Source organism: Orbicella faveolata, unplaced genomic scaffold (genome assembly GCF_042242905.1).
Source record: "Orbicella faveolata isolate gen_17 unplaced genomic scaffold, um_ofav_v1 contig_12, whole genome shotgun sequence".
Classification (NCBI taxonomy): domain Eukaryota; kingdom Metazoa; phylum Cnidaria; class Anthozoa; order Scleractinia; family Merulinidae; genus Orbicella; species Orbicella faveolata.
In genome coordinates, this window is record NW_028301539.1 from 28,865,310 (window position 1) to 28,886,711 (window position 21,402).

The 21,402-nt window shown below is 40.3% G+C and overlaps 3 protein-coding genes across 6 annotated transcripts in view; 2 read left to right on the forward strand and 1 right to left on the reverse strand.

The window, feature by feature from the left end:
- The window catches only part of LOC110049415 (dystrophin-like), a 77,064-nt gene extending 57,190 nt beyond the window's left edge, over positions 1-19,874 (forward strand). The window contains exons 50-73 of one of the 4 annotated variants that reach the window (XM_089283194.1): positions 607-840; positions 9,047-9,181; positions 9,550-9,775; positions 10,450-10,510; positions 10,740-10,801; positions 11,030-11,104; positions 11,325-11,535; positions 11,997-12,082; positions 12,188-12,267; positions 12,703-12,780; positions 13,143-13,254; positions 14,053-14,107; positions 14,236-14,275; positions 14,394-14,465; positions 14,810-14,949; positions 15,193-15,264; positions 15,467-15,514; positions 15,828-15,866; positions 16,047-16,083; positions 16,189-16,280; positions 16,399-16,630; positions 17,490-17,766; positions 17,853-17,903; positions 18,738-19,874. In XM_089283194.1, the coding sequence (XP_089139320.1) occupies positions 607-840; positions 9,047-9,181; positions 9,550-9,775; positions 10,450-10,510; positions 10,740-10,801; positions 11,030-11,104; positions 11,325-11,535; positions 11,997-12,082; positions 12,188-12,267; positions 12,703-12,780; positions 13,143-13,254; positions 14,053-14,107; positions 14,236-14,275; positions 14,394-14,465; positions 14,810-14,949; positions 15,193-15,264; positions 15,467-15,514; positions 15,828-15,866; positions 16,047-16,083; positions 16,189-16,280; positions 16,399-16,630; positions 17,490-17,766; positions 17,853-17,869 (2,481 nt within the window). In that variant the 3' untranslated portion in view covers positions 17,870-17,903; positions 18,738-19,874. Of the gene's footprint in view, positions 1-606; positions 841-9,046; positions 9,182-9,549; positions 9,776-10,449; positions 10,511-10,739; positions 10,802-11,029; positions 11,105-11,324; positions 11,536-11,996; positions 12,083-12,187; positions 12,268-12,702; positions 12,781-13,142; positions 13,255-14,052; positions 14,108-14,235; positions 14,276-14,393; positions 14,466-14,809; positions 14,950-15,192; positions 15,265-15,466; positions 15,515-15,827; positions 15,867-16,046; positions 16,084-16,188; positions 16,281-16,398; positions 16,631-17,489; positions 17,784-17,852; positions 17,904-18,737 lie in introns of all 4 variants that reach the window. The other 3 variants (XM_089283195.1, XM_089283192.1, XM_089283193.1) reach the window with 3 other exon arrangements.
- LOC149117446 (uncharacterized) lies at positions 861-3,016 on the forward strand. The gene has a single exon (XM_089283197.1). The coding sequence runs from the start codon at positions 1,246-1,248 to the stop codon at positions 2,779-2,781; it is 1,536 nt and encodes a 511-aa protein (XP_089139323.1). The 5' UTR covers positions 861-1,245; the 3' UTR covers positions 2,782-3,016.
- Positions 3,148-5,713, reverse strand: LOC149117447 (uncharacterized). The gene has a single exon (XM_089283196.1). It carries the CDS (start codon positions 5,304-5,306, stop codon positions 3,327-3,329), a length of 1,980 nt encoding a protein of 659 aa, XP_089139322.1. The 5' UTR covers positions 5,307-5,713; the 3' UTR covers positions 3,148-3,326.
- Positions 19,875-21,402: the final 1,528 nt, after the last annotated feature.

Here is a 21,402-nt window from a genome sequence, read left to right on the forward strand (position 1 = left end):
TGGCAGTAAACAAGAGAGATCGATGATGGAGCCTCAGTGCGCTGAAGTGCCTGTGTTTCGCGCCAAGCCTCTGTCGGCCCGGAGATAAGGCCAACATCACTTTTAGAGCACTCATGAGCACATGATAATTACTTTTATTTTTACACGATTATCGTTTCAAGTTTACAGCTTGTAGAGCCGTGTTTAAACTCGAAGAAAAGATGCCATCAGCGAGAGTAGTTAACATTAACAGTTTGGGTCTAAAGGCTTGCGGCTTTGGGAAACATGCGTATCATTATTTGTAATTTCTTAGGTGCTATGAGTATCCATTCTTTACAAGAATTTGTTGGACACGTTCCTGTGAACATTGCAAGAAACCTTAGTGCTGAAACATAAATTTGTTGTAATGTGGCGAAAGAGAGAACCAAATACGACATAACTAGATAGCATTGTACCATTATCCGGGTTAGTCAATTGCATTCATGGCCACTGACCCATCACCTCCGGTAGCATGGCTGTAAAGAAGCAAATCCGGAAACCTGTTTACGGATTCCCCGGGAATCGGCGTCTAATAAGCTATTCAGATTTTTAAATTAAGAGGCTGATTGTTATCACGTTTTTCTCCAGGCGTTCAAAGGCAAGCTAAATGTAAGGCGATTAGTAGTGGATCGTGCTCTTGATTCAGGCCGAAGAGTTATGGAAGAATATGAGACAGACAGATCCGCTGACGAGCCTAAGGATTCACCGCGGTCGCGCATTGCGCAGAATCTTAAACGACAGATCGACACTGTGAGTGAACGCTGGTCAATGTTGTGCCAGCGATCAGAAGATTGGCAGAAGTGGATTGACGAAGTTCTCAGGGTAAGTCCTAGTTTAAACAGCAAAGACAACTGTTTTCTTTCTTTTGTTTTTGTTACTGGAAAGAGAAAGAGACTTAATGTGTTCGTAAAAGAAGATAGTTTGTATCTGTAATCTTCGCTGTTGTTGCACACGTGTCATTCGATAGTTCAGCGTATTCATGGGTGTTAGTTCATAAAAAAGGTTCAGTATAATTGCTCATTTATAAGCAATAGCCGTGGCTATCATACACGACTTTCATAATGGCTGACGGCGCGTGGGACTGGTAATTACTTTAACATGACATCGAGGTCAGAAAGGCCACGCTTGAGGATGACACATGTAAACAAAGAGACACAAAGGCCAAGGAAGGTTGAATAGGACAGCTGTTTTGACTCGATTCGGTCGAATTATTTTCAAGAATTGGAAATGCCGACTCACTGTTGTGTTCCAGAATGCACGAAGAAAGGATATCGGGAAGACGATGGGACAAAAGTATCGTATTTTAAATTTCCTACCGACAACGCGATGAAGAAGAAGTGGCTTCACGCGATAAGAAGAGACGAAGGAAAGCACTTCAAGGTTACTGAAAATACAAAGATATGCTCCCGGCATTTCAGGGACGGTGATATTAAAAAATCTCTCGCCGGCAAGAATGAATTAAGAGAAGGAGTTGTCCCTTCTGTGTTTCCATGGATTCGTACATCGCCACGCAAAAGGAAGAAGCCGGCGGAAAGAAACTTCGAACTGACAGCTTCGAAAAGTGCATCACGGAAATTGTCTTCCTCAGCTGTCTTTGTTGAAGAATTACCAAGCGAAGTGGTCCCAGATCTACCAGATTGTAGCTTAAAAGTCGAAGAAGAAACACAAACTGATTTTACCGAGCAGGAGGCCTACTTGAGGGAAATTATTGACAACAATAAAAAAATTATTCATAAACTCGAACAGGAAATTGAGGAACTTAAGCGCCAACTGCAAGATGCCCAGCGTCAAAATGATGTTCTTAATAGGAGATTATTTAATTTTGAAAACTGTAAGTCAAAAGATTCAAATGCTGCTTTTTATACGGGCTTTCAAAGCTGGGACACTTTAATGGCTGTTTTTGAGTATCTTGACCCTGGGGAAAGGGGTGAGAACATTTCCTACTGGCGGTCTACAACTGACAACAACACCGATTACGGTGAAGACGACCTACTAACAAAAAAGGGGAGAGCTAGATCTTTAAGGCCCATTGATGAATTTTTTATGGTCATGTGTAGACTAAGGCAAGGATTTCCAGAGGACCATCTAGCTCAATTATTTAATGTATCAGCATCCACAGTTAGCAGAATAATTATCACATGGGTCAATTTTATGTTCTTTAAGTTTGGACAAATAAACATTTGGCCCAGCAGAAAAGTAATTGATACTACAATGCCCGAATCTTTTAAAGGGAAGTACAAATCTACTCGAGTCATAATTGACTGTACTGAGGTTAGATGTCAAATGCCAAGCAGTTTGCAGTTGAATGGAGAACTTTTCAGTTCCTACAAAAATCACACAACTTTGAAAGGTTTGGTTGGCATTTCTCCCGGTGGAGCAGTTACATTCATAAGCCAACTGTATACAGGTTCTATCTCCGATCGAGAAATTGTCAGAAGGAGTGGATTTTTAGATCTACCATTTGATGACAAAGACTCCATCATGGCAGATAAGGGATTCACAATTCAGGATTTGTTGCCTTTGGGGGTTAGTTTAAATTTGCCACCCTTTCTTGGAGCATCTTCACAGATGGCTGCAGAAGATGTGGTAAAAACAAAGGAAATTGCAAGTTTAAGGATACATGTTGAACGTGCCATCAACAAGATTAAGAATTTTCACATATGGGACAGAGTTGTTCCACTACATCAAATGGGAATTGTAAACCAAATGTGGGCAGTGTGTGCATTCTGTTGTAATGTACAACCCAACATTATATCGATGTGACTATCACATTCATGTGAGGCACTTTAGAATTAATTATTTAATCCATAAGTTGCCTACAAACCTGTTCTCTCTCTGGATTGTATGGGACTATTAATTGGGCATTAGGATAGACAACAGTCCCCCCCCCCCCCACCCAACTGTTCTGACTATTTATTGTAAGATTTACATTATATTTTACAGACATCTTTTGTATCTGTAAAGACTCTTTTAACTTTGACCATGTTGTCTATGTTGTCGTTTCAGTTATCTTTGGTTTAAAGTTTGTAAACCAGTTGGATTTTAATTTTCCTTTGTATTCTTTAGCATACTTTGAAACAAAGGAGAATAAAAATCAAACTGATTTGAAAAATTTCAACCCAAAACAAATTGTTAACTATAACAACAGTAAGAATTTATTCATGTAAGGTATTAATTCCCAGTCAACAAATAAAATCACAACATTTAAAAATAGATGAATTAAGTAGCATGGTATTACCAATTCTGTTTGAAACATACAGAGATGTTAGAACAAATAATTTTTTGCTGGGAAACTGTAGATAACAGGGTCAACCAGATGTAGCTGTGCACAAGATTTCACAGTCACTGTTGTTGTTTACCTGACAATTTCCCTCGAAAAGCTTCGCAGAAGCAAACTTAAGAAAATGTTCAAAGTAATAAGAGAGCAGTTTCTGCTTTAGTCCAGCCCAGAAAACAGGATCAAAAAGTATACGTTCAATATAAATGCCTTTGCTGGTATACACAATAAAGTCACACCACCTTGCTCCCGTAACCGCCATCTGTCCCTGGACTTGAGCATAGTAGGGGTGGTCTTCCTTCAATTTACACTCTGAAACACCTGTCTGTTCCATGAAGAACTTTGCATCTGTGCAAGCATCAAGGGGTGTGACATGATACTTGGTGTATGGGCATTTTACTTCTGCTATCCCAAAGTAATCAGTACAGCCAAAGTCAACTACTCGTGCATCAGGGGTGGCACCTAAAATTGGACATCCTTTTGATACCACAAGTCCACAAGGCAGTACCTTAACAGGTGTCCCTCTGTTGAACATGAACTTCTCATACTCCATCAGGGCAACTGGTTCAAACTTTTTGCCATGTTCTAAATATTTAGAAGAAACTGGTGTGGGATTCATCAGTTGCTCAGCAAATGAAGCGTGGTTTCTTTGTCGTTTCGAAATCAAATGATATTGCGATGCTGTAAATCTGAATTTTCTCTCTTCCTTCCATTTTGAGCATTCGGCTTGGTTCCTTGTTTGAGTTTCCAGGTCATTGATTTCATCTTCAACCAAAGTTAAAGACTGTAACAGTTTCTGGTCATTCTCAGACAAATTATCTGGAATTACCATGCTGTCAATGTCCCTTAGAGGAAACCTTGGATAATTTAAGGCATCGTTATTTACTTGATCGAGTCTTGAAATGCAGTTAATAGATGCAGTAGCCTCAAAGTGTGATTCTGTTAGAGCAACTTGATATGACAAGAAACTGCCAACTTGAAATTTGCCAAACTTTGTTTCCACATGTCCAACACCTGCCTGATCAGTCTGTTCATTAGCCATTTGAGATAGGCCCATATTGGGATCAATGTTTCTCAGTTGCTCCTTAAGATTTTGCTCGGTAGCCAGATTGTGGGTATTTTTCATTCTTGCATCATACACAAGCGGTTTGATACCGGACCGTGAAGTGGATTCAGCATCCTTTATTTTTCTCACTTCTACTGTCATTACTGGCTGAGGGGCAATGTTCTTTCCCCCACCCTTTTTGTGCCACTGCTGGAGTTGAGAAGTACAAGCTACGGAGGACTGTTGATCCTGTTCCTCACTCAGATCTTTAGTAGTAGTAGAAGAAAATAAAGTATACTTGCACATCTTAAACATCAGCGCCAATACGTGGTTACAAAATCCAACTTTTCCTGCCACACACGAACAAGAAGCACTCACCACTTCTCCAGACAAGATACATAGGGCAATTTGCAGATTATGAGGAGGGTCGCTTTTTCTGAAACTATGGCAACACTTCCCTTTAAAGAAAAAGTGTCTGGAATCACTCACACATTCAATATCTTCCAGGTATTCGTCTTCTAAGAAACGCCTGGCCTTTACTAATCCGGTCGGAACGGTGTGATGATCTACATTGGCGATCGCTTTTCCAGACTTCAAAACATGGCGATTCATCTGGAGCCGCGTAAACATAGGCATCTTTTCCAGTGACGTTCCCCATCCAGAGCTAGGAAACTGTACCGATTCATTGATTTCAGTGTCAGGCTCAGATCTCGTGCCTTGCTTTTCCTTTCTACGGCTGTAGATTTTGTGAGGATCTGGATCCACGACCTGTTTGTCTTTGCCTGTTCGCATGTACTCATACACTCGCTTCACCAGCTCTGCTTTTGTCTTTAATCCTTTTCCCGGGTCTCCACGACATTTGAGCCAAAATTTAAGCTCTGAGATTTTTAATTCCTCAGGTTTTCTTCCAAGAAGAGAAGCGCCAGGTATATCATTTTCCGTAAGAAATATCGAAGTGCTCGCCATTCTAAACAAAAAGAGACGCGACGCGATCTTTTGGCCTTTCTGACCTCGTTTTCATGCAACTTGATCCAGGACTCTCGCGGTGTCCGCCATTATGAAAGTCGTGTATTGCTTGCAATTTCGATTGACAGGTTTTTTTACTTTGTGAGAATAACTTTTCGGATGTATTGTATTGTCTGTTCATTAAGAAATGATGGAAAGCATTTCAAGCCTGCAAAATTTTTTTCAAGTTGGTTCCGGTGAAGGATAAAAAGCCTGTAAGAGGGGTGAGGAGGGGGGCGGGAGAACGAGATTGGTGACCGAGAAGGGGCAGGGGTAGAGAAATTAACGTGGCGCTCCCAAATGACGCTTCCTGCTGAATTCGGTAGACGGAGTTTTATGTTCGTTTTGGAGATAAAACAGGGATTTCTAATTGTTATCAATTTTGGACTTCTTTCTCGTGTTTTAACCGAACAAATAGCGGCTTAAATTCAATCTGACGAAAACAACAAATTTCTGATCTCAGATTATACGTACAGTGTGAGAGAATCGTGTGTGGGAAATCGCTTAATTTTTTTTTTTGAGTGATTATATGTTTTGATATATTAAAACTCTGCTTATTTGAGTTTTAAGTGTAGGACCTCCTTGCTAGTTCAGGCTCGTTCATTGTAGCATTTATCGCCTTCTATCGGATGCACATTTTCTCAAGGATTGATATTCAAGTGTCAGTAAGGAGGTAAAAACTGTTACAGGTCATGTGGCAACCAGGCCATATCCGGCCGGCCCAGCGCAAGCGGGCAATACTGGCTCGTATTTCACATTGAGTCTCGCGCTGTGCTGATTTCAATTAAATACAGATCAAATTGGGAAAGTCAAGATCGTTCTAACTTTGGACCGACATGGTGAGTGTTAGAATAGGTGCTGGTTTATTTCACGCGCGGAGTAGTTGAAGTTTTGAATTTGCTGTTGAAACGAGGTGGAATTCAATGAATTTTAAGTTGTTTTTCACGATGGAGAGGAAATATTCAAAGCTATCGTTCAAGTAATCTGTTGTTCGAGCCATAAGTTTACGTGATTAGAAGAATCCTGTTGTTGTCTGTTTCAGTCTTCTATCGATGTGTGTTCAAGTATTCTTTCTTAATCGTTCGATATTTAACAAACCAGTTCCTCCAAGGTGAGCGTTTAGCTAAAAAAAAAAAGAAAATTGGGGGCAGAAGGAGCATTGACAACTTGACCTCGGATTACAGTTTAGCACATGTATCAATGCTAAATATTACATCGTTCAACGTATTGTTGTGTAAAATGCCTTGTTTCACGGCTTTGTGTTTGCAATCAGAGCTCTACCTCGGTAATCGCCTGTCTGTAGTGAATTAGAAGTGTGATACAGTGTATAGATTTCGGATAAGAGCACCATGTCATATACGATTATAGATGTACCTGGTGTGTGATTTTTTACATGCTGCCCTGCACAGTCGAGCCCTCAGCGGGGAAAAATTGTAAGAATAACACTAAAATTTATTTGTTTGGTTGATATTTAAATTACAAGACAGTCTCCCGCTCTTTTCTCCCCGAAAACTGTTAATTGCACATCATAAGATAGGGCAAGTTTACAATCATTTCACACGCTGCGTGTTAATTGAGCACGTGGTATGATTATCGCGTGTTCTGACGTCTTAAAAATTTCTGCTATTTTATCGCACAAGCGTATATTTTACGGAGGTGGGAAAAATCAAAACATCCGAGGTTGGTCTGTTTAAGAACCCGAAAGGGAAGCATTGCCTTGACCTTCGCATGAGTTTGCTTCATTGAGCGAAAACGGATGCAGTTGTAATCCACGTCTAGTTGCTAAAAAAAATTCCAGGTGCATTCAGTCATTAGACGATGTGGTATTTTGGGTTATCACTTCTGTGCATATGGAATGGTTACGTATTATTTTCAATTTGAATTGAATGTTGAACAAATACTAGACTGACCTTGTATGTAAGTTTATTTCCACGCCTTGTTATTGGAGTCAATATACGTTCGATTGGCTATTAAGTGAAATTCAATTGGCTACTAAGTCACGCAATTTTTACTACACTCTGCTTCTCACAAAATTGTCTCAAAATTGAATGAAATTTCAAGGCGGTAGTGTTTAAAATAGATAAAACGCGAAAGAAATGCTAGCAAACCTTAGGGGAATTAAAATGAAGTAAATATTGAAGTGAGTTGAAAAATGACAATCGTTGCTCAATTTCCGTTGATAGCCTTGATAAGTGCGTCTGGCTGAATTTTGTACAAGGGTGTGCGTGGACCGTATTGTTCTTAAAACGCCGTTGCGCTAGTTATGAAATTGATATTTCACTAAATGAGCTACGTCACGGTTTGCGCATCTTAAAAAGTTCAGCCTAAATTTTTCAAGTTCGTCGTTTGTAATCCGTGTTAATCTTCTCCATCTCTAACCATCCTTGTTCCTTTTTGTTTTATTATTATTTCTTTGGTGTTTTTCCTTGTTAGTAAAATGCTATGTTCCTTCAATTTAAAAGGTAATTCCGTACGGGGCCAAAATAACTCAAAATCAGAACTGCCATATTACTTGACCTCTCTAAAAAGCTTGCTTTATTCCACCGTCACTGAACGTAAATTTTGGCTATCTTCTAAACCATGAAATGTATGACGGTTTGTTTTATATTATGGAATGTCTAAGTGCGTGCTTTATTATCGTGTACGAAGTAAATGTTTTCAAAGAGTTGACGCTTGTGGGTGTTGCCCTGGAAGAAAAATGACACTAATCTGCATTCACAAATGATTATCTAACTCAAGCGCTAATAAGCAGCTTGGTTCGTGAAAAAAGGGTTCAAATCCCTTTATATTTATAAAGTTAATTGCTTTGATGTTTCCGTGTGAAATTCAAGTATCTGTATACAACTATCACTTTATAATCCGGGATTTTTGTGGTGGTATTATGAAGACGGAGAATTACAAATAGGCTTGTACTTTTCTTCTCGGCGGTTAACACAGTATGTTTGACAAAACCGACCTGGGACAAAAGGACCAGAAGAAAGGGAGCTAGCAGCCCGCGAGTCACCAGCTAAGGGTTGTTTTCTTCGCCTTTTTATCGAGTGCCGTTTAAAAAAATTAACAAAAAGTTGATGGGATTGCTGTAAAGGTGAATTTTCTGGTCGTAACATTTAGGGACATGAAATGTTCTCTTTGTTTGCAGAAATGTTTCAAATATTTTTTTCAGTTGTGGTAAGATCTTGAGTACGCGTGCCTGACGATCTTTTGATATTTCGTGTTCGAAAACACGAGGTTTGAAAAAAGTGACTTGCAAATTTATTGTTTTGTTGTCTTTTGAGAAATGCGGTGTTCTTTACTTTTCCTTATGTTTTAGCGTATTTTATTACCTTAAGTGGGGTTTTTGCTTTTTCTTGTGCGAAACAATTAAAATCCCTCGTATTTTAAAGGTTATAGACCGCATGGCTAGGTGCGTATGTTTTTTTTTTTTTTTTTTTTTTGTCACACCCTGCTCAATGTGACGATTTGGACGTGACATTTGTGGACGCGAATACTGCTTGAAAAGTGACCTGTAAGAGTAGAGCATATATTAGGTAATTACTGTTGCATTTTTCTTCTACCGGGATATCGACTTTGTTTTAAACTAAAGGATTTCGCACTCTTGTCGTGCCAAGTAAACAGAGAGCGATGTTATATGAAAGAACGCCGATTTAATGTTATCCAATGCTTTCCTAAAATTCCTGTGATCTGCGTTTCTTTTTGAACAGAAGTTGCAGCTTTTCCAGGGTCAGATGGAGGAGATAGACGCGCGGTTAACTGAAGCCGAGCAAGTCAAATCGACCTGGACGCCAGTACAAGATCTCGTCATCGATTCCTTGTCAGAACAGATGGATGATCTCAAGGTAACGACAGCTACGGTTCTTATAATGCATCGTGATCTCTTGTTTGGTTGTCTCTATCCCTCTTTGAAGTCTCCTTGGTAACCGTTATTTGGGAGTCACGCAACAGGGCTGCCGTTAATGTAAAGGAGCATTGTGTGACAATCACGGAGTAATAACGCAGCGTATAATTATTATTTTTGTGCACTGCTGTGAGAACTCCTGTTTGAAAGCTTGAACGCTCTAACTCTTACATCAACTTTCAAAAGGGGAAACTACGTCTTCCAATTGCAAATGATTCAAATCATCTTTGATTACGTTAAATTTGTTACGAGTTACGTTACGTTTCTGTGTCCGGTAAGTTGACTAAATTGATTTTTGTTGTGTTGCAGAATCTTCAGGAACGAATCGCGTCTCTGCAGAACATGTTCGAGACTCTCAGTAGTACAGAGGGCGAGCTCAGACGAAAGGGCGTGTCTCTTTCGCCAGCCCTACAAAACCAGATTGACCAGTTGTACCGGCGATGGAAACAGTTGCAAATTCAACTGTTGCAGAGGCAACACGCCATGCAAGAGGCTTACTCTAGTATTGACATGTCCTCGATACAAGGACTACAGGGTTAGTAAACGACTAGAGCTAAGGTCTTTGTTTTGCAGAGAACGGTATCAGCTGAGTACAGTGAAACCTGTATTAAGCGGACCCCATATTAAGCGGACACCCTCTTTTGAGTGGACACTAGCTTGAGTCCCAAAATGTTCCTCCTACATTTACTGTAAAATAAACCTGCCTTCAACGGACACCGATATTAAGCCATTTTGTTGCACAAAACCTACAATAAGCGGACACTTTAAGGGCTTTCTACTTCTAAAACTTCTACTTCTAAAACTTCAGCTCAGACTCCTTAACCATTGTTCAACGATATCGTTTCAAAGTTAAGTAGAACCTGCTTAGAGCGGACACCCTGAATTAAGCGGACACTAGTGAGGGTCCCGAGGGTGTTCGCTTAATACAGGTTTCACTGTGTGCAAAGACCCACTGATGAAATTCTCGTTGTGGCTGTTGTCGTTGTTTTTTGAATGATCTCGCGATAACAGCTAAAATGGATCGAAGATAACTAGTACCAGGGTACTCCTTTTGGAAGTAATTTCTTTAGTATTTCAACAAGACGTAAGTGTTCTAGCGATAGACAAAAACCAACTGAAGACAGTTCAAATGATCCTCTGTGTTACAAGTTACTTTTGTTTTAAGAGCTGTAATTGCAAACAAGCAAACTTCTTTATTTTCTTCAACAGCGAGTGTCGAACCGCCCTGGGAACGAGCAGTAGCGTTAAACAAGGTTCCTTATTACATCAAGTAAGTGTCGCTACTTCTTCTGGCTTGTTTATGTCCTTGTTTTTGTTTTTGTTTGTCTCAATTATTGACCGTTATTGAGGCTTTTGTCTGCTTTTGTAACCTCTCAAATCTCTGTAAAGGGATGTCTTTGTTTTGTGGTTGTCGGAAAACTGACAAATGAATTTGGAAAAAAAACCCTTTTTGGTAAGTTTCATTCCCCACATCTTTCGTATCTTGTCCTGTTTTACAGTCACAAGACGGAAACAACACAGTGGGACCATCCAAAGATGACAGAACTTTACCATCAAATCGGTGAGTCGAAGAGTCGAAGACCACGTCTTATATTGAATCAAAGATAACAGTAAAGTGTTTAGTCAATGTATAGCTTTGTCAATTCATGACTGTAGCATTAGCTGTGGTCACACTAGAGACGTTTACCTAGGGAAACTTGACTTGCTAACAGTTTACCTAGGTAAACCTGTCAGATAGTTACATGCGTAGAATCGTTTTGTTCACATTTTTTAATTGTCTGTCTTGTAGCCGAACTGAATGACATCAAGTACAGCGCTTACAGAACAGCCATGAAACTACGTTGCATCCAAAAGGCTTCTAGCTGTAAGTTGACAATTTAATGCCATTTGTTGTTATCTCTACGGTTAATCCCATTGAACTTTGTCGTTTATTTTATATTTACGCCTCAGTTTATTCCGGGCTACTAGCTGAGTGGAGTAGAACCACGATTAAATCCAGTAGCTTGCAGAATTTGAATCTTGCGAGATTTTTAGTTTTGTTTTTAAACAAAAACCATGACCAAAATATTCGATTTCATCAACAGTGGATCTTGTGACTCTGACCAACGTCGTTTCAGCATTAGACCAGCATGATCTTAAAAACGCTTCTAACGACATGTTAATCGGTGTTCCGGAGATGGTGAAGGTGCTGACGACTATCTACGAGAACATTGAGGTGCCCGCGGATTATACTATGATAAGTAACGAGTTTAGTGTGGATCTGACCCTTAACTGGCTCCTGAACGTCTATGACAGGTAAGAAGTTAACACTGGTATTAATGTTAACGCATCGTCGGTTTATTGAACAAGAAAATGGTGTGCTTGACGTGTTTAGCAGACGTCAACCTGCTCGCCGGCTTAGGTAGGAGCCTAACGCGCGAGGTGTCCTTAACGGCAGCGTTCGCAGGCTAATCAAGTGTAAAATTCCTCGTTATCTCATCCCACAGTGAACATTTCTATTGGGCAAGTCTTTGAAATCTTTCCGTCAAAACTGCGAGGGTAAAAGATAAATTTATGGGGTAGGAGACAAGTCTGGTAATGTATTTCAGAGTCCAATTTTTGGACCCTAAGGTTAATAACTTCACGCTTAAGCTCGACCTTGACAATGAAGTATCATGTTGATCTAGTTCTGTTTCACTCTTGCTTTCTGCTCGGCTTCAAACCCTTGTAGTTCATAGAGGTTGCATGCAAAGTTGAACATTGTCTTGTTCTTTCAGCGGCCGAGTAGGAAAGATCCGTGTACTCTCGTTCAAAATTGGTCTTGTTACAATGGCTAGAGCTCATCTGGAGGACAAATACAAATGTAAGTACTGCGCATTTATGTATTCTCTTACTTGTTGTTTGAAGTAGTTGTGCTGCTTTCCTGGTCGCTCTAAAACAACAGGCTTGTTGATATTTTGTTCTGTAGATATGTACCGTTTAGTGACGGATGAAAATAGCCTTATGGACCACAAACAACTTGGTTTGCTATTACACGATTCCCTACAGGTAAACAAATGTGCTTCACGACTCTCAGTCAACACTAGTTTACTGTAAATGAATTCCAGAGTGTGTAGTTTATTAGGAGGCGTGGTGGCATAGGAGTAGGAGGCGTGGTGGCATAGGAGTAGGAGGCGTGGTGGCATAGGAGTAGGAGGCGTGGTGGCCCTTGGTGGCTTCGTCCTCTTGTTGGGCGATGAGTGCCCTTCCCCACCCTCTACCTTCAAACTATTGGGGAAACCTGAGAAAATGTTGGGGGAGGGGAGGGCAAACGTAATGGACTAGCATCTCATTCAGGGGAATAGCAGGACTCCTGCTGTGCTCATGTGGGGTGAAGCTGAGCTCAAGTCCCGGCACTGATAACATCTACCATCTATGAATTTCTTTACAGTGCCTCTCTTGTACACTGTAGCGTCAGCCTGAATCTCACCATCTGTCTTGTAGATTCCTCGACAGCTGGGAGAAATCGCGGCTTTTGGTGGAAGCAATATTGAGCCGAGTGTAAGAAGCTGTTTCAATAAGGTAAGCAAGGAACTACGGTAACAGTAACAGTAACTATATAATTGGAATACAAGCCTTAGTAGCTCGTGGCTAGCAAAGCTATTCTAGGGGAGCTACTATTACTTTAACAGCATTATCTAAGTTAGCTAAACGAGAGAATAAGAGAGAAAAAGGACCACGTCAAAGACCACGTAAAAGACGTCAGAAATTATGATTGCAATCGTCTGTTTTCTCTAAAGATTTTACAACTTGTTGTTGACGAAGAGTTTATCGTTGTATACGCTTTCAAATATACACTTGGCTCGGCCTAGAGTGATGTATAACAAAGTAATGGACGTAACACATTTAGTGTAATTCACATTTTTACTGTCTTTCTTCAACAGGCGGGTGCCAAGCAAACTATTGACTGCGCGCAGTTCATGTCTTGGCTCTCAGTTGAACCTCAATCAATTGTCTGGCTTCCTACTCTTCACAGACTCGCCGCGTCTGAGGCTGGTAAGTCACGTGAATTTACTGATTAATATGTGATCTCTCATTACCGTTTTTATGCATTAAACACCAAATAGGTGACTTCGACCATGCGACAATTGAAGACAAGGCTAGTAATTTTTACGAGAGACTTTTTCTCGAGGCTTGGTATTCGCGGAGAGACAAAAACGCGGGAAGCAAACATATTGATATCCCGGACGTGTACAAATCCCTTGCGTAATCACGCGCAGCGGTCGTTCGTTATGTTTTTGCTGGCGTAGCACGCACATATCTGTGAACCGTTAGAAAGCCGTCACTCAGTTGGCTTTTTAAAAAACCGATGAAGGCCGAAGTTGTTTGGTCGAAACGTCTTTGAAGTTTTATTAACGCTGTTTCTAACGTTAACAAGAGTGTGTCAAGAACACAAATTTTAATTCTGAGGTGACGAGAATATAACATTTGATGAGATGAAATAAAATTGAGCAAAAATTGCCGGAAAATACAATCAGTAGTGATTTTAATAGTTTGTCAATGTTGGCTGGGTTTATGATGCGATTTTGTAGATTGGCATTTTTTTAATTTGCTAAGACACGATTGGGCGCTTTGTCTTGCAAACCCTATTTTGCCATGTGTGTGGATTCGGTGTCAGCTATTTGACTTATTCAAGACGAAAATGGGGAAATTTCAAGTCACATTAACTTTCGATTTTCCCCACTTCCATGCAATCAGTACAGGCTCTTCGTTTCGTCTCCGGAAAAGTTGAACGGTGGTTCTTTTTTTATTTAAGTAATTTACCGGTGCTTTTTATATCTTTTTTTCTCACAGTGAAACACAAAGCCAAATGTAGCATTTGTAAAGAGTATCCTATTGTCGGCTTCAGGTTTGTGGTACTCTTTTTGTCTGTGTATTTCTTTGTTATTATCATTTTCTTGTGTTTCTTATTGCCTACTGCTTCGCATAAATGAAGAGTAAATTAAAGTTGCTAATTTCAGTTCTTGTTTAACGTAGATTCCGGTGTCTGAAATGTTTCAACTACGATTTATGCCAGGTACGTTACATGATATTGCATCATTTTTGGATTTAACCATTAAATAAGTTAAGGAATTATTTGCGACCAAAGAATTCACACTCGAGTTGTAACTGTTCATTTTGTCATTTCTCTTCAGAGTTGTTTCTGGTCGGGCCGAGTCTCCCATGAGCACCGTCTCACTCATCCAATGCACCAGTACTGTTTGTCGGTAAGTGATGGCGGCTCTCCAAGTTGATTGACATCTAAACTGAGTGTTTTGTAGATCACGTACTACAGGTCGTGAGTCAACTGTGAAAACTTTTTTTTCAATCTGCCAACCCTCTCGTCGCGTTCACTTTACCGGTGAAAGATTTCTGAAAAGACAAATGATCTAAACGTATCTCTAAAAGTATCTCTGTATCTGTTGTGCAATAATTGTTGGTTACGACAAGTCATCACCGAGATTACCTCGCGACGTAATTTTCTAAATTCTCCCTGCATAGCAAATGTGTGACGGCCGCCAGTATGGAGAATTTGTAGGCTAATCGTGAATGTTTCTGTTACTTTTTTAAGACCACGTCTGGTGAGGATGTGCTGGACTTCTTAGCCATGGTTCGAAACAAATTCAAGAAAAGGCGTTACAAGAATAAACCGCCACGAAAACTTGGTTATCTGCCGATTCAGACTGTGATGGAAGGAGGAAATCTTGAGACGTAAGTACAGAGGTTGAAATACTGTTTTGGCAAATACTCTGAGTGTACAAAATAAATTTGTTACCAATCAAAATTAGCTAGGTCACCGCATTCAACCTATTGTTAGGTGAGTTTGTCGCCATGGAGATTTGTCTTGTTGCTTAGCAACCCCGTTAAGTGTGTTCTCTTTGTGTTAAGTGGAACCAAACCGTTCTTTGTTATGGTGTGTATCATTTTAACTTGTATTCTCGTTGTTTGTTGCAGACCACCCATGCCATCCCCTCAGCAAAATGTGAATAACGAAGTACACAACCGACTGGGGATGTTCGCTCACAGGTGAGTGATATAATCAACATGTACAATATTAGTGCATTGTCCAGCAGTCTGTTAAGAGAATAAAGAAAATCGTCAGTTGAAGGATGTTGTTTATCAAAGAAAGTCTGTGTGTTCAGTTCTCCAGCTTTGGATTTGTTCGTGCGCGTGTAGAACATAATAGACATAACTGAAAGTGTATTTTTCTTGTCTTGTGTGTTTGAAGGTTGGCCGAAGCAGAATCAGAAGGAGGAAAATACAATCCACATGAGTTGTAAGTCTTATCACCTCTAAACTAGTACTTGCTGATAACCATGGAGTTTTGATTTTTTTGTCATCTCACTCAAATGCACATTTTAGCTCCTAATTTTTTTGCTTACCGTGTGGATGTGCTGACATTTCTTTTCCTTTCCTTTTTCAATTGTTACATGGTGTTCTGGCTCTTACGTGCCTTCTGTGAGGCGATGATGTGTCTCGACTGGCCGTCTTGCGGCAAGAAAAGCGTTGTTCCTTTTGATCGCTGCTAAAATTTTTGCTTCATCCATACATTGGCATTTATTGTAACCTTGGTGTGTTGTATTTTGCAGGGACGAAGAGCATCAGCTTATAGCGCAATACTGTCAAAGGTATCTACCATTTCTCTCACTTACTCAAAATTGTAGTTCATCTCAGCTTTCAGCTTCGCCCATTCCAGCACTCATATCGTCTGTCTTTTGTTTCTGAGTGAATTTCTGCCTAGCTACACTCACTACACTGTTGCGAATTTCACCAAGGCAATAATGGTCGTTTTCTTTTTCCCTTTGCAGCCTGAAGAGCGATACAACGGAAGCGGTAAGCTTCTCAGTGAGTGTATTGCTTTGAGTTTTGTCTGATGCCAACAGTGATTTATTTATCGGCAACTTAAGAGTTTGTTTTAGCTAAGTGCGTTTTTCTTTCTTTCTTCTTTAGCCTAAAAGCCCGACCCAAATTGTGATGGCACTGGATGCGGTAGAAAAAGAGGATTTAGAAGCTGAACTTCTCAAACTGGAGGAAGAAAATAGGTGGGCTTTATTCTTTGAGTAAAATGCACAGCTTAACTATCGCCATTTTAAGTTGGTAACAATCAAAATATCCAGCCAGAGATCAACGTTTCATTACCACTTACTTTGCTTTCCTCAGGGACCTCCAAGAGGAATACGAACGTCTCAAATCCATTAGAGACCAGTCTGTCCCTCCCTCTGACGGGGAGACCTCTCCGGGAGGGCCACAGAATCGAGACTCCGAACTGCTGGCAGAAGCTAAACTGCTGCGTCAGCATAAAGGTCGACTGGAGGCTAGGATGCAAGTATTAGAAGATCATAACAGACAACTGGAGGCGCAGCTACAACGTCTCAGACAACTGCTCGATCAGGTACAGTGTTAGTTCTGTATATGATTGTGACTCTGGCCTTAAATGTGGGTTTGGGGAATCTTGCGAGAGGCGTGCTGGCCTCATGGTTAGACCGCTCGCCTCCAGATCGAGCGGTCCGGGTTCGAACCCTGGCTGGCAACAATGTGTTGTGTTCTTGGGCAAGACGCTTTACTCTCACAGTGTCTTTCTCCACCCACGTGTATAAATGGGTATCGGTGAATTTAATGTTGGGGGTAACCCTGTGACGAACTAGCATCCCATCCAGGGGGGGGAGTAGAAATAATCCTAGTCGCTTGATGCTACAGAAACCGGAGATAAGCGCCTGCCTGATGGGCCACTTGGCTCGTATGCAGACTTAAACTATGGAGAATCTTGTGTTGAATGCTACATCTATGTTAGACCCTAAAGACATTTAGTAATGGCGTTGTCAGCAAGCGGGGGCGTTTAGATATACCCTAAATCTGCGGTGCAATCGTTTTTCAGTGGATCTAACTTATGTTTTGGTTCTTTGAATCTCCGAAAATGACGCGGGGTCTAAAAACATGGACTCAAGTTGATGGAGAAAAGTTAGTTCCTCATCTAAGCATAATTCTTAGGGAAGAAAGCGTGAATCAAGGTGGCCAGGATGGAATGAGATTGCACGACTGATAAACGGAAATGTCATGTGTCTATTGCAAATCAGAAAAAAAAAAAACAAAAATGTCGCAACAGGGCATTTCTTTGAAGCATTGTTTTCTGCCATTGTATAAGAGCTCAGGAGATCCCTATTAATAGTACACTGGACAACTAGTAATTGGTATTTCGATACTTTGCTGTTCTTCTTATCTCACATGCATTTCATCTTTCGTTTTCACTGCAGCCCGGCCAAGACAAACAGAGCGGAGCCCAGTCCTCGGAACGTACCACGCCGTCTTCCTCGATCAGCTCGCTAGGAGACGGGCCCTATTCCCCCGGCAAGTCCGCGCGATCTGGAAAATCCCGCGGGAACGATAGTGATTCCGAATCGGAGCCCGGTGGAACAAGCCCCATAGCCCCAGGCCCGGTTACCAACGGAATTTCCAGCAAAGGAAATGAAGATCCTGCTTTGAAAGAAGTCATGAGTCAGATCAGCTCATCCTTCCCTCCGGATCAGAAAAGTGAGTGAGGAGGCACGGTAAAACGTGTTTTTGTTTGTTGTTTGATGTTTGTTTGTCAGTGACTAATGCTGTTAACTCTTGTGTAGTGTCTGCTGAGGCCTAACCAGTGGAATCTAACACTACATGACTGTTGACTGGTAAGAAATGTTATGCTACCAAACTTAAACCAGTCTCAGACTTTCCGTAACACACACCAATTGGCCTCTTAATCTGATTTGCAATGTCGAGGACAACGTTTTTGTCAGCAGTGCTTTGTAAACTGCCATTGCTGTTTTTTTTTTTCCTGGAAAATCATTGCATCCCAAGTTGCAGCATGAAATTTCCTCGTTTTCTTTATGAGAAATCGTCATGTTGTACTCTATTTTCTCTAAGTTGTGCATCTTTTTCGAGCATTGTTGGGTTTGTCACGCAACGCTCTTCGTGGGAAAAAAATGTTACGTGACCAACTAATTTAATAGAGCACTGTCACACAACACTATTTTCTTCTCTGTGTCCACCTGCACCAGTTACCAAGTGCACTGCATCATGATATACTACCAATTTCTTAACCCGTAACTTGCACATTGTAATAATTTTAGCTTAGTAAGAAGAGTCATTGTGATATTTTACATGATTCAATTACTGTTATAAGCATACTCGAACGCAAAGGATCATATCTATCTTTTCATGCATATATCAGTTTTGGGAACGAAGCAGATTCTTCTGCGAGGGCTTTTAGCGAGGCTCCTGCTCTTATTTATTGCAATTGGGAAACAGACCCATCATTCTACTCTCGTTATGCATTGCGTTATTAAACGTGCAAGATAACATTTGGCAACTTGTCGATGGAAATACGGGTCTTGCAGATGTATTTTTTGTCTGGAAAAATTTTTTTTTTCAGGCACCTAATCTCACCCTGAGAGCATTATAGTTTAAACTTGTGTTCCTCAGACTTTGTAGTTAAACTGCTGCAATTTTATGTCATTATCCAGGTGCAGATCCCGTTGGTCATTTGTTTGCAACGGCAAAAGATGTCAACAAAGCTGTGGAATCTTTAGTTCAAGTAATGACGGACGATGAGGCAGAGTAATAATATTAAATATAAAGGCGCTAGACAATTAACACATTTTATTCGGGAAGAGCGTTTGAGAAAATTTTATAACAGCTTTGTTCAAGCTACTTTATACTTATTTCATTGGTTTTCCCACGGCAACCCTTCTTGGAATAAATAATAAAGTTCGGTCATATACTAATTCTCTAAAGTAGCTGTCGACATGAGTCGAAGATCTCCGAAGATGATCGTATTCGTTCCGAGGATCTTCGGTGGAATTAATAGGTTTCATGCCATAACCCAGAACAACTTAACGGGTTTGGCGCGTTTTATTAAAGCTCGGCTATAGTTTATTCTTGAAGACATGTAAACTCGTCGATATTAGCCGTGAAGCAACAGTAACAGTTAAGTTACAAGGAGCTTGCTGATGGGTTTTGCAAAGCCAACTCATTTTAGCTTTAAATGAAAGTTGTGAAAACAAATTTAATGGAACATTATGTTAATTCATTTGTAGTGTATTGAATAATTTTCGTCGAAATTTTGAAATGGTTAAGTTACCATGGAAACGTTAGGAACAACTCCACGGTTGACGATATTGAATAGTAAATTCGTGATTTTAGTTATCTGAGGTAAGAGTCTTCTAAGAAAGATATTATGCGTAACGAAAGTGCTGAAGTTTTCTGTTTTTTATCTGATATCCAGCCATACCAATTAAGCTAGTTAAAGGTAACGTTTCAACCTTGTGGTTAGTTTTATGTATATTCAACAGACAAGCTTCCAAGCGACATTTTATGTCCTTGCGTATTTTAATCCGTTCTGCCTTCCCCAGGATGGTTAGAGCCCAGACAGTTAAATAAATTAACAACAAAGTTTTTCTTTTTTGGTTTTAAGTGAGAACTTTGCCATAATATTCAATTCTCTTACGGTTTAGATGGTTTACAATGTAATCCTGGAAAGTTTCGTTGCTCCTTATGGCATAATGGAGGAATATTTTCGTATTGAATAATGTTATTTTCATATTATTAGTTGAATGGTATGTAAATTTTTATACCGTAATAAACTGCTATTACTTGCTAAAGTCTATTTAACACTTAATGACTGGTCTCGCAAGAAAACCGTTAATTTTGTTTTCGTAGAATCTCAAATCAAATCGTGGATTCAAAGAGTGAACAATCGAAGGGAACAAAATGATTTGTTATACTAGCACAACAAAGACATTTATATGGTGGTCGGCCAACATGCAATGTTGTCTACTTTTGGCGGGAAACAGCTTCACTTCGGTGAAAGTCATGTGACCGGCTCGAAGTACATGTAGCCGAAGAAGGCACACGGTGTTGGAGAAACATTTTTACTAGTGTAGAAATTTTTTTTTTTTTTCAGAATAACGATTCGAAAATAATATTCACTCCCTAAAATTGCTTACTATTCACGTAACAGTCTATAGTTATCAGCTATTGAACCGTAAGCCACAATCAGAATTTTATCAAAATATGCAATATACCGCGCAGTTTTTTTACAGGCACTTAATTATACCACTAACCTAACTAGCCGATATCCCGTGCTCCAACAACACTCCCGTTTGGTTTATTTGATCTAATCTGTAATGGCAAGGAATGCGGGGCGCACGCCAGTGACCGACAGGCATTGGGAGAAATAGGCATGGAGAAAATATCTCCGTATCCCAAACATACTTTCATTGCAGCTATTTTAAATTGTTGCCTTTTCCTACGTGGCAAAAATATCCTACACCCCCTATCATTGCAATGGAGTTTACATGGGTAATTGCTGAGTACATCACACGGAATTAGTCTTTAGTTTCTCGAATGGTTCAACTCGATAAAAAAAGCTCTCGCGTTGAGAACAAGGAGAAGCTGTGTGCAATGAATCTAGCCTCTTTCAGGCGTCTAGTCAGATGAGGCGCAGCGCGAAAGAAATGGCGGAGCAAAAACAAGAAAGGAGAGAGAGACTTGGCGCGAGGAGAGGCTGCTGTTTACCTAGGGGTTAAACGTGCAGTAAACTGCTTATGGTATGAACGGTAAGTACCATGATCACCCGTACCAGACTCGTACCCAGTCGCTATTTACGTGTTTTTTTGGGGACAGAAGATTAGATTAAGGGTGGATTAAGGCACGCGAGTTGTCATGGGAAGGGTCGAAGCGCGCCCCTTAATCCACCCTAATATCCAAAAACACGTGAAAAGCGACTGGGTACGACTGGTTTTTTTTTTGTTTTTTTTAACAGTGAAATTGACAAGACATGGAGCCGTTGAGGGACTGTTCAGTCGAGACAGTAGCCGCGCACTTGAGGCGTTATTTTATTTGATCGATCACCGCAGATTTTTCTAGATCGATGCCGTAGATCGACGCGGCCATGCCAAGTGAATTATCTTTTCTGTTATAATGCGTCCAGTTATGTCTTTTCCGCGTGTTTGCCGGTCAATACAGTTTGTACGACTCGCTCGTAGTAATGTGCCCCTAAACAATCCGACTACATAGATTATTTACAAAGCAACTTCTAGAGTTTAGTTTCAATAGTTGTCTGTCTTTAAATTTCAGGATCAAATCCATGCTGTTATAATTATGATCACAACGCAATCAGGAGGAAAA

Bases quoted from the DNA above. Each gene is read 5' to 3' on its own strand.
- LOC149117446 (XM_089283197.1), top strand. From the start codon at position 1,246: ATGCCGACTCACTGTTGTGTTCCAGAATGCACGAAGAAAGGATATCGG.
- LOC149117447 (XM_089283196.1), bottom strand. From the start codon at position 5,306: ATGGCGAGCACTTCGATATTTCTTACGGAAAATGATATACCTGGCGCT.